Raw genomic sequence first — 12,927 nt, forward strand, 5'->3', positions numbered from 1 at the left:
TCCAAGAAGCAAATACTTCACAGGCTGCAGGTGGAATCTCTACACCCCCTCATCCTTCCTCCATGTACTGCAGGGGGACCTCTGCTCTGGTGCCTGGAGCACCTCCTGCCCCTCCTTCTGCACTGACCTTGGTGTCTGCAGAGTTTCTTACATCTTCGCACTCCTCTCTCCGGCTGCAAAAGCTCTAACTTGTTTTTTTCCCCTTCTTAAATATGTTATCACAGAGGCGCTGATTGGCTTGGCCTTGGCCAGCTGCAGGTCCATCTTGGAGCCGGCTGGCATTGGCTCTATCAGACACAGGGGAAGCCTCCAGCAGCCTCCTGCAGAAGCCACCCCTGTAGCGCCCCCCACTACCAAAATCTTGCCACACAAACCCAATACAACCACACACACACAAAAGAAATAAAATTGTCATTCGGTATTTTTGTTTTCCAAAGAAGTTACATTTTAGTAAGAGTTACGTCTCACAAAGAAATAGGAATGCGTATTTTCTCTCATCTGAAACCCATAAATCTTTGGGATTTGTTAAGATATCTAGGGAAAAGGTCTCATCTTTCCTAGGGAAATTAAAAAAATCTTGGATTTTCTACTTGTGCTGAAAGGAGTTTCTTATTTGGCTGAAGATGAGTAAGTAGGTATCCCCTATGCTGAGGTTGGTAAATAATAACGTGAACTTTCTTCTTTACATTAGTTTTCTAGGTATGCCATGTTAGAACAGTATTTTTATCTATAAGGAGAAAAAGAGAAAGAATGCTTTTAGGCATGCTCTTCAGGTGCATGCTGTGAATGAATTTTCAACTAATATTGCATCTTGTGCACACTCAGAAGTGGGGAGGGAAGACATGTTAACAAGAGTTCTGCATAGACAAGCAATGCAGAATGAGCCTTAGAAGGCAATGTACACAGAAGTGATGATTGCTTCAAAACCAAACAATAAAGCAAAAGCTAAGAATACATAATTTGCCACATCACAGATCCAAAAATTAATTAACTAGATTAATTACCTCATCTAGAAGACTGCCTCAGGCAGTGGGCGATGCTTGCTGTTTCACAGAAATGAGCTGTATTCTGAGCCAGCAGTTCACTGTAACACCAGGAGGAGAATTCCCTTCTTGACCCCCAATGTGCTCTCTTCGTGAAGACCGAGATTTGATTTCTCTGAATGATTATCTCAACATGCCTGTAAAAAGTTGTTTAATCAGTGCTCTTAAAATTAACCCAGTGCACTACAAACATGCAGTTAGTCCCCGAACATTGATGCCTGCAACAATGAATTCAACAGGTTACCCATATAAATCACAGTAGTTGTTGCAAATTTTTAACTCTAACAATCTTTTTTTTCCTTAGAAAGTTCATTTACCAGTTTCACACTGGTATTCACAGGTATTCATACTTCTGACCATTGAAGTCAGTTCCCACTAATTTTCATTTATATGTCTTAAACAAAGTCCTATTTTTATTTCTTTTTAGTATATTTTCTAATTCCCCACCATCTGAATATTCCATCACATCTTTGTTGCCTTCTTCTGTCTTCTGCTTTAGACATCTTGAAGCAAGCCTAGATCAAGGCAGATAAATCAAGCCTGACTTGTTTGCAGAAGTCATTTATAGGTAATCACAGAATGAAAGAGAAAAAGGTAACTTTTCCAAGCTTTTCACAAAATGTATTTATAAAATATGCAAATAAAGCCAATGTATCCAGCACTCCTGTCTTTTTCCAAGTTGTATCATACTATTGTTTCTCTATATTGGCAGCTACTGTAAGGCACAATCCATGAAGAGGAAGACTGTATAAGAAAAAAGTTCTCTTCTTTTTAGTTAGAGCAATACTACCCTGCAGAAAACACTGGTGCAGAGCATTAACTCTGGATTCTTTTCTATAAGCCAGGTCTTACTCAAGACTGCAGAGATACTTAGAAACACAGGATTTACCTATAGCTAACATTCCTGCTAGTAGGAGGAGATATAAAGTGTAGCAGTTGTTGTTCTAATTCAGAACTTCAGAGTATCGAAGTTAGTGGCCAGCGACTACTCGGTACGGTGGGTTCTGCATTTCCAGTTTTCTGAATGCTCCCAAGTAGGACACCAGGTATATGCCAAAAGGAGGATGCAGGAGTGACACACACAAACAGCATCCCCTTTAAAAGATAAAAATTTCAGAAAATGTCAACCTGTGAATCATCTCTCACCAACATTTATTTCTGGAGCTTACTTTTTTTATGACTGTCAGTTCTCAAAAATGCATTCAATTTATTTCTAAATGAATTGTCCTGTTAACTTGGTACTCAGGACAGCAGCTGTAGTCAGAGAAGCCACGCACATTATCAACTGCACAGCATAAAGCATAAAGTCCTTTTCTACAAAGGACTTACTAGGCAATCCTTGCTATCAGAAGATCAACATAATACATCATCATCTGGATTTGTTGCCAAAACCAAACAATACGTTCAGCTGTAACTTCTGCATTTAGCCATAATTATCAAGGCTATGTATGGATAAAAGATTCCCTTTTAAAACTACTTCCCACTCCCCTCCCACACACCCTGGAAACAATGTTCAATAATTAATTTTAAAAAAATCATATTGTATACCTAGAATATTTGTTTCTGCAGATGTTTTTCTAATAATACATCAGAAAGATTTCCTGGCCACTGCTGATACAGTAATGATTTGTGTTTACTTCCTGAAAAATCCCTAATGATCTTTCTAGTCTGGCTAATGTATTCTACTCCAAAGCCTGCTTCAATTTTCTTAGTTTCATCACCATTTTCTGCAGTAAAATGTGTTTTCAGCTATCATATCCTGAAGACCCTCTTTGTATTTCAGTGAAGGCTTGAATTTATTTCTTTGCAAGGCAGTATGTTATTAATCTTGCTATCAACAATGGGCTTTTGTAATCTGTTACAAATCTGTGGTAAAATTTTATACGTATGTGGAAAATATTACTGATCAGTATAAATCCATACATGCCATTTCTGGGTTTTATGCTGTGTCTCTAATTTGTTTTCTATGCCAATTACATTCTCTGTATGAAACTGCATTTCCTGTTGCCAGGTTTAATTGCTTTTACTTAAATACTTTAATTAACAGTATTGTGTATTTCCACGTCCTCAAGATTTAACTATTACACCTTTAGAGGGCTGTGCTCAGAACCTAGACTGCTCTACATTAATGTAGCCAATCTACATTAAACAAAACAGAAAATTATTGCACAGTCCACTAGTTGCTAAATCCTAGTTTGGACATACAGCTAAGGCTGCATCATGTCATTTGTCACAGCTGCAGTATTAAAAATTTGTTGCAGCAATAAAAAAATTAGCACTTAAGATTATATAAAATCTGAACACTCAGAAGTCTCGGTAGTGGAATGAGACAAAGTGTGATGTAGGTATTAAATTGTTTAACTGTTGAATGATGCGTCTAATTTTATTGTCAGAGGAAGTTTCATAGTATTTACTCATTGGGTACCAGCAAGTGGATTTAAGACCAGTGCTGGGATGGCTACCTGACAGCAGAACCTGAGTGCAGGAGGAAAAGTGAGGAGAAGGGAAAAAAAAAAAATTCATTTTTTTTTCCTTAAAAAATGGTTTGGCTGATCTCTATTCTAACTCCACCTATGCTTATGTTGCACACAGGAATTAATCGATTACCTATAGATACCATTCTATATACCTATATGCTTTATACAACTATAAAGCAGAAATTCTAAACTCAATAACGTCATCCAGTATTTCCAAGCAACAGGCAATACTGTAAATACATTAATTACTGTATAGGATAAATTGTTCACTTTTTCCTATGAACATTTTCTCACTGCAGCAACATCCATGCAGAAGTGACCACATAGAAGACAAAATGACTAGTAAAAATCAAGGCTTTTTTTTTTTAGGACTAAGTTTGGTGTACTAACAGTCACTGAAAATTTACCCCAGTATTCTGGGGAAATGAATGAGAATATCATGCATTTGATTTGGAGTAGAGATTATCGATGTTATATATACACCTCAGCATAGTTCTTTGATTCAAATGTATCAAAGCAGTAGTGAAGATTAGAGTGTCTGTCTCAAAGGCAGAGCAAACATGTAAATATTTGAGGTCACTGATTGAGGTACAAATAGAAAATTATAGACTAGTGAATGCAACCGTCTATATAGCATATGTGAGATCGGATACACTTATTAACCTTGGAAGACCTTTTTCTGAAATAGCCATGGTTAGGCAAGCTGGTGAGAGCACTTTAGGTAGAATAACATGAGCAATGGGATGAGCAAAAAGTAGGTTTAATCTCTTTAACAAAAGGGTACGCTTTATAGTAACTTGTTAAAAAGAGCTATCAGTCTCATTTTCAGTAATGCAGACAACCTCCAGTGTTCATTTAATATCCCTCATTTTTACAAGTGATCAAACCCTGTCTTAAGTTTCATGCCCAAGAGTGTGGGGTTTTTTTTAATGAAGCCCTGGTTCAGTCTAAAGCAACAACCTCACTTCCCTGTTCTCCCTTTCTACATTGCTTTTTCTGGGAAATCTGGAAACCCCGTACAACAACTTGCAGCTCACAGAACCCATCACACCTGCCTAAAGGACTGCAGTGTCATGGATCACATCTAGCAGATGTGCCAAGTACAAACAATGACTAAATCGACCAAGTGAATTAGATGTTGTGAATTATTTATTCAGCTTTAATGATGCCACATATCCACATTCCAATCCTTCCTTTAAAATACCTAAACTATATGAAGTAGCATCTCTCTCCTTTTCCTGCGGAGTGCTTTTTTTTTTATTCATGTATCAAAATACAATCTTGGCAAGCTGACTTCAGAGTAACAAAGAACAGAAAATTACTTGGTTCTTGCCGAAAAGAATTCTTACTGAAGAAAATCAGAGAGTAAACATAATGGTAAATTTCTGTTAAATACAGCCAGAAATAAAAAAGAGTTTACACTGTGACCAGTAAAATGTCATCTGATTAAAAGGCCTGTCATTCAGCACAAAAAATAAATAACCAAAAGGTGAGATTTTTGACAAGAAAACCAATGACCTGTTCAGAAATTTTTGACTAGGTATATGTTTACAGAAACTTCTTAATGCATCTTTTGCGATGAAGTGAGACCATGCTTTCTTTTGAAGGGAGTTTATCTGAGGACTGTAACAGCGTATATAACCCCAGTTCTGCAGCAGCAATGGTATGTAGGGGCAGGAGACCTAGGTGACCTGGTGCATGTACACTGTACATATTTCTTTACAAAAAATTGTATTTAACATCTCTGGTATTTGCAACGAAAGCTGTACCAATACTCTGTCCTATTTGTAGCCCTCTGGATAGGAAGCCTTCTAGACATGGGAGAAACTTTCTGACAGCTTTCAACTAAGGCTGGTTCTGCAAGGACCAATGTTCCAGAGAGGAACATTTGTTCTGCCCTGCAGAACAAAAATGAGAAGGGGAGGTCCATGCGTTCACCATCCCCCAATAAACTAAAACAAAAACCACAGAACAGTTCAGCAAATACTGTCTAATGACTTTGCACAGCTCAGTAGTACTCCAGCTCTAACCTAGAATATGTAAGTATATACTTGCAACATGCTGCTCCTTCTTTTAGAAAGAGTTGGTCTTTACGTCTGAAAGATGTGCAACAGTCTCGCCTAGACTGCCTAGAAGCATGTTGGACCATCCTTGTACTACAGTGATTTGTGGCCACATCAACTGGTATTTTTAGATGCCATATTATTGGATAATAATACTTTAGTGGAAGACTTGAAAGGAAATCTCTTACCTATGGCAGATACGCAGAAAGTACAGTAATTCTAAAGGAAGGCAAAAGTATTGCTTTCCACTGTGTGTGTTATGTCACAGTCCAACAGCTATTGGTCATAGCAGAATGCGTGACCGGAGATAGCGTGTATGCTTATGAAGCACTCAATCAGTTTTACATGTGTGTATGGTTACCAGCAGGTGTTGAGACCATTTGTGTTTCTTGCAGGAATTGCTTCAATTTGCGTTGCAAACTCCATCAAGTTGTCAGTCAAACTTGTTAGTGCTGTCACGTTTAGTCTATTTTTATAAAACAGTTGACCTGGATATTTATTTATCCTCTTGAGACTTCTGCCGCCGCTGAGCTGCCTCTCATCATCAATTATCTTAATCCTAATTCTGTTCAACTGGGCAGAATTCCTCTTGTTTCAGCCTATAGAATTATATTTTATATATCATGATTAAAGATGTTTACGCCAGCTATCAGTTTTTTTGCCTTTAAATTGAAAAGCAGAGGTCGTACCTAGGCTGGGGAAAGGGAACCAGATAGGTAACCTGCCTTTCACTTAGCCTGAAATGTAGTATTACAGGAAACCATTTTGCTGAGCAAGCAATAAACATGACTGCCAGAGTTTTACACAAGTTTTACTAAATGGTTATAAAAAAAATAATTAACTAAAAGGACACTTTTTTCCTGTAGTTGGCTTTAGGGTTCCAAATGCTAATGATGACAACAGACTGCAGAAACCATTTAGGAATACTGTAATTTGGAGGCCAAGCCAGTCAGAGTAGCAAAATGTAGTGTTAGCTTTCAGTGCCTCGGTCCTGCTTGCTCATGTCTTTCAGTGGAGTTCTTCAGTTCATGATTAATGATTAAACAGCTCGGTAGTTCAGGCCTTGCAACTTATAATGGGTGCACTGTCATCACCCTAGAGATAATAGACCAATACCACTATCGTAGGCTTGCATTAAGCATATTGGGGGGGGGGGGGGGATGAACAATTAAGTAAGTAGGCTAACAAGACATTTTAAGCAAGCACTACATAAACACTTCTCCCTGTACTTCAGTGCAAGTCTTTCATTTATATGCTTACTGAAAGGAACCAAAGCTGTGTAGACTGCATCTTCTCAGGGATTAAGCGATGTTTCTGCACAGACCTGACATCTCTTGGGAGCTGAGTTGTTCTGTTTCTAACAAGACTTGAGCCTTTATGTTTCTTTTTTTTGGGGGGGGGGGGGAAACATCCTGCTAAAAGCATCTCTGCTCTCTACAACACTCAATTCACACATATTAGCCACTACTTAACTTTGGTGTCTCTTTTATGTTCCATACAGCAGCTCCTGTGTACTCAGCAGGGTGATTTTTCAGTAGCCACTGCAGAGTGCTTTGCAGCACATCAAAAAGAGCTTCCTCGGCTTTTTATCTCCCCAGTCACTTGTTTCTGTTAAATTTCACATGAGGGCACATCAGGAAAAAAGAAGGAGGGGGGGGTGGGCATTTTGAGTAGGTTTTTTTGGCTACTTGCTTGTTTTGTTTTTCCTTGGGAGTGGTTTACACTTTATGTAGCTGCCTGTATTAAAGTATTTTGCATGAATACATTTACTGTAACACCTATATGTGCTCTAAGTGATTTACAATAGGGGAAACTGTCTACACTGTGAACATCCTCCCTCCTCTACCCTGAAATCCTCAATGGGCATAGAAGGCATTTGGGCCCATTCAAGTGAAAGAAACCCTTGACCACTGAAATAAATGGGAGCTAGGCAGAAATTCCAACTCAGCATGGCAGTATTTAAGCCCCAGTGCTGTGGCTGCCTCTACCTAACAGAACTCTAAGTTAGGTGACTAGGCCCCATACACAGTCCCTGAGGAGAAAAAAAAGTAGGCACCAAAGAACAGGATTCCCAAAGTGCAGCCAACAAATAGGTGTTGGCCAGCCCAGCTGCTGAAGCCCACTAGACCTGAGCATCCAACTCATTCTTCTTCATAAGCATAAAAGTTGTCCTCAAGATGGACACCATAGAGTTCAATTCACAGGATTTGGGCAAGGAGAGTTGTACCAGGGAAACACTTGTGTTTTAGCTGTCATGCTAAAGTTAGATATTACAAGAGAGGTCTAAAAGTACCATGCCCAGATTCACATCCCAGGTCCAAAAGTCAGGCAAGTAATGGCGCTGAACTAGTCTCCCACAACTGGTTAGCTTTCTGACAAGACAGAAAGTGGGACAACTTCTTTCTCCTGCTTCCTTAGTGCAAGATCTGAGCTGAGGATGTCAGACGCCAAAACTGAGACAAGGACAAACTGATAAATTGAAGATACAGAACTAGTTAAATGACAGCAACACAAGCACCTCCAGCATCAGTTGGAAGCACAGGGAAGTTGATCTCAATTTGGGGTTTAGGTAGAAACAGTTGTGGTAGGTAAACTGCAATTCGCAATTTAAACCCAGGGAGCTGACCCTGGGTGCCATGTGGCACTCAGTCTATGCAGAGAAAAAGCATAATCAGGTTTCATTTAGAATAGAAACCATATGTTTTGCTAGAAGAAAAAAAAAAAAAAAAAACACAAACCATCACAACTGTTTCTTTTGACAATGAGAAAATACCCATTACCGTAGAGTTTTATATCTGAAGGACTTACTTCAAAGCTCATTGAGTTAATTTGGAAAAAAAAAAAAACCCCAATCTCACCACAGTGAGCTTTAAAAGGCCAAAGTAACTTGGGAGGAGTAGGCTGTGTGTTTAGGATAAGGCAACAAATAGCATATAATAAAGCTTTGATTAATTTCCCATCCTAGTTTCATTGTCAAGCAGTTTCATTGCTTATAGATAGTTTAGAGTTTATGCTCTCACCAGACACCCAAATATAACTACATTATTAATATGAATGTCAATAACAGTTATACAGAAAATACAGTTCACTCAGCATTTTGTTATGGAGGTATATTAAAATGCCTACTGTATGCCTGTCTGTCTAGTAAAGTAATCAGTGAAAATTCTAGCTAGACTGCACGTAGGCATACCATGGAGGATTTAGGGGAGCCTCATGTTTTGAATTTTGTGGATTATTCTAGAAATGGGCTCTCTCTTACCCAAATCCACATTTAAAACTTAGAGCTTTCAAACCTAATTCTGTATTTCATTAGCCAGGTCCAAAAAATGTTTTTAGAAGTCACTTCTCAGAGAAAGTACTTAGTATTACTGGTAGGATAGGAGGAGAGGAGAGCCCCAGTCACCTGTCTGAACGAAGCAGAACCTGTACTGAATGGCACGAGTTACCCTTGTCTGAGTAACACCCTTCTCTGAAAAAGCAAACTCAGCATTTCTATGCAATTTATGCCAATATCCTTGTGATTACAACAGAAATCTATCACAGTCACGACTTTCTAAAGCAAGGTATAACACAGACTTGAACAAAACTGATGAGGTGGGAGTTTTTGCATGGGGTTGAGTGGGTCTTTTTTTTTTTTTTTAATAGCAACCATTTTTTTCCCCATTATACAAATAAGTAATTTAAATGTGGCTGCTCTTTCCATGCTTCAGCTGTACTAATCTTTACTGCTTTACACTCCATTCTTTGATTTGCAGATTAAGCCAGTAATTCTCTACTACACACGTCCAAGATACTCTAGAGAAAGACAGACTTTCAGACTTCTGTGCAAATTACTCTGCCCGCTATGTCTTGGAAGAAACTTGCCAGACACTAATGTGTACAAGAAGTAAAGGGAAAAAAAAATGTAATTTATGTCACCCACACGATGATTTAATTGTAATTTAGGTCTATAGTTAACTGTGTGATAGCCCCAGTGCTGCAACTCAACAGTGAATACGGCAGTATTGAACTGAGAATTGAATAGAGAGTCAATACTGAGGATTAGCAACATAAGATTACAAAAGACAGTTCATTTCAGAACTCAAAGAAACACTTTTTGCATTTTATCCTACTTACAGGACACCCCTGGCCAAGGCACTTACCATCTTTTGCCTTTTTTTGATGTTTCAGAGGTGCAGCAGAGCCACTAAGCCAGGTAACTGAAGCAAACAGGAAAGCTTTTAGCTCATGGTTGAAAAGCACGGCTAGAAACAGAGCTCCATTCTAGAAACCCCATTTGCTGAAATGGTAACTGGGCAATTGAGGCTGTTCTAAACTGCATCAGAGATTAAACCAGCCTGTGACAAAAGAACCTTCATTCCAAATTCAACCTCGTGCTTATCTTGTCTCTAACTGAAACATTTTTCACAGTAGCAGTGGACTTCAGTAGACAGACAATGGAATGTTCTCTAATCTATATTATCACACAGTAGCAATGTAACAAGTTCACAATGTTTAATCCAAATACTTCTCTTTTTTTCCCTTATTTTAAAGGGAGGTCCAATCCAGAACCGAAAATCCAAGCGTTGCCTGGAATTGCAGGAAAACAATGAAAATGAATTTGGATTTCAACTCGTCCTTCAGAAATGCACTGGACAACGTTGGTCTATAACAAATGTCCTGAAAAGCTTATCGTCATAGCAGACTAAATTTTTTACCCATTTCTTTTGCTACTGTGTAGCAAATATTGCATTGTTGCCTGCTGTACTGTATTCCTCATGCCCCCTCCCCCCCCATTCCTTCTCTCCTCTTTTTTGTCCCTTTGATTTTATTTTGTGAGTGTGTGGAAATTGGGTTTATGGGCTGAAAATAAGACATTTTTATTTCACAATGATGTTTTCATGGCATTTATAGAGAAGCTGAATGACAGGTGATGGGTAGGCTATCCTAAAATATTTTACAACTGTAAATAGGAAACAAATGGAGAATATTTATAACTGAAACTTTTATTGAATAAAAAAGTCCAAACACTATTACTGTCTAGCTGTCTCCATGGAAATCCATTTGGAAGTTAAGTGGTGGTTTCATTGTTTTCATTAACCCAAGCCTGATCTCGGCAAGTTGTTGCCAATTATCAGTATTCTCCAGACTTGTGGTAAAATGTCCCACCTGCACGCTAGTAGCTATAGGGAGGGAGGGAGGATTTTCTCCTTTCTCCCTCTAGGGAGACCTGTCTAGGTCACTGTAGCTACCAGTGTGCAAATACAGGGGAGGTGTGGTGTGTGGAGGTGTAAAATATGCACCCACATACTCTTCCTCACCAGTACTACTAAATAAAACCACAGACAGGGCTCAAGTGAAGCAGGGAAGAGAACTAATTAAAAAGAAGGGGGAAAAAAAGCTACAAGAGAAAAGCAACAGCTACTGGAAGAAAAATAAAAAAACCCCTGACATTTCTCAATGGGTTGACCTCCGTTTCAATGACTGCACTTTCCTACCATTTGTTCATAGTTCTTACAACTTCTTTTTTTTTTTTTTTTTAAATGCACTGTTCCCTGGCTACCACAGACTTGGATAAAAATGGCTCCATCCAAGAGTGACAGTAAAAAAATACGAATTCACTCTGCCTTTCTCCCTACCTTTAAGGAGGTGTGAATGCAATGCCTTACCACTTCATCTCAGCTAAGACTAGGATGAGGCGAGGAAGAAACAGTCAGATGAGATAAAACAGAACACCAGGATTACTGGCCTCTTTATTTCCAGCTGCTTTTATTTGTATGTAAATTCCCTCTCTTTTATTACTCTATTTGTTCTTTTTATTCTGTTGTTTGTTACCGTAAGTAACAGTCATAATCTTATGGAGCTGATGTGCCAAACTGTCTTTTACAGACTGGCTTCACATTCAGGACCAGCTAGCAGTATTGTTTCTTATGACTGGTTAATAAGTCATGTGGCACGTAAATTATATGTGTTCAACTTCCTGCTATATATAGTTACCATACATCTGCTTCTCAGAGAAGAAAATGCTGAGCCAACAGGAAAACAGTAACAGCCAATGAAGATGGGCTTAACCACTTTGACCAACTTCAGCAGTCCCTCAGGCCTGTTTGAGTGAAAACCCTGGAAGATCATCAATAACCGGCGTGTCAGGGTACTACAGCTAGACAAGATAAAGCCGCTTTAATTTTGCCCTGCAGAGAAAACAGGAGGTTGCCACACAAGCGAGCCAAGCCCCCTGCACAGTGGAGGATGTGCAGTGTCCCGGTGGGAGAAGGCTCAGTATACGGCATGCACAGCCATTTTGAGCATTCCCAAGTTCTGCCACTGACCAACTGTACTTACTTTTCACAGGCACTCCAGATGAATGAGGAAGAAACTGCACGTTCAGACAGAGAAAAAAGCACAGAACTCATAGCATGAGATAAACTACACTTCCTTTCAGCAAAGATACCAAGACCTTAGTGCATGGAGATGCAGCCATGAGGGAAAAACAAGTAGTATGGATCAAATCAGTCTCCTCCGATTCTTATGGGCCTACTGCACTCTGAGCAGTCACTTTTTGAGAGGGTTATGAGCACTAGAGGGAGATAGCTGGCAAAGACTTGACAAAAGTGAAAGGAAGAAGCTGTGCTCTGAACTGTTTCATTTCATACCAAAATGAATCCTGTATGTCTAACATTTGCCCAAAGAAGACTGTAGTTATTTCTGATTCCATTGCAGCAGTGTGCTCACGTTCACTGTTAAGTGGGAAAAGGGGAAAAAAAAAAAACAAAACACCACACCAAAACCCCTGAGGTGAGCGATGTAGTCTCACCTAGCTGTGTTTGGTGCTAGCCGGCCATACCTCCCCACTGCACACCAGTTATAAGGCTGCTGCTCCCCGATTCCCACAGGGCCTGCACTGAGGAACAGTTTTCTTCCACTTCTCGAAAACAGAACAACATTACCAGGAATCCCTCCGTGGCAAGTGTGGGTTTAAATGTGATCCCAGTGCAATTCTAGGTACTACAGTGGAATTACCAAAGTAAATATTGGGCCTGAGTTGTGCTACCTTCTGTGTCTTTGCTAAAAAGAAGTTAATCAGTCAACACCCTTCACTGAGGTTTTTTTTTTTTTACACACATTGATCAAGAGGCAGTTGCAAACCAATAATTAAGCAAGTCGCTGTCACATGTCATTCCATACCGGGTAGCAGTGAATGCTCAGCTGGAGATACAGAGAAAAGGAAACATTTGAGATTTCAAGGTCACACATCAATGGAATGCATCACAATTTTGTTTATAGCCTAAATTGTGTGTGTGTATCTACACCACCAAATACATATACACACACATATATGACTTTATATATGAAACATAACCATGC

The 12,927-nt window shown here is 39.2% G+C and overlaps 1 protein-coding gene across 5 annotated transcripts in view; it reads left to right on the forward strand.

The window, feature by feature from the left end:
• The window catches only part of GALNT18 (polypeptide N-acetylgalactosaminyltransferase 18), a 336,920-nt gene extending 326,327 nt beyond the window's left edge, over positions 1-10,593 (forward strand). For all 5 annotated transcript variants that reach the window (XM_054827877.1, XM_054827880.1, XM_054827881.1 and 2 more), the window contains one exon: positions 10,117-10,593. In XM_054827877.1, coding sequence (XP_054683852.1) covers positions 10,117-10,263 — 147 coding nt within the window. In that variant the 3' untranslated portion in view covers positions 10,264-10,593. The remainder of the gene's footprint in view (positions 1-10,116) is intronic.
• Positions 10,594-12,927: the final 2,334 nt, after the last annotated feature.

Source organism: Grus americana, chromosome 5, assembly GCF_028858705.1.
Source record: "Grus americana isolate bGruAme1 chromosome 5, bGruAme1.mat, whole genome shotgun sequence".
NCBI lineage: Eukaryota > Metazoa > Chordata > Aves > Gruiformes > Gruidae > Grus > Grus americana.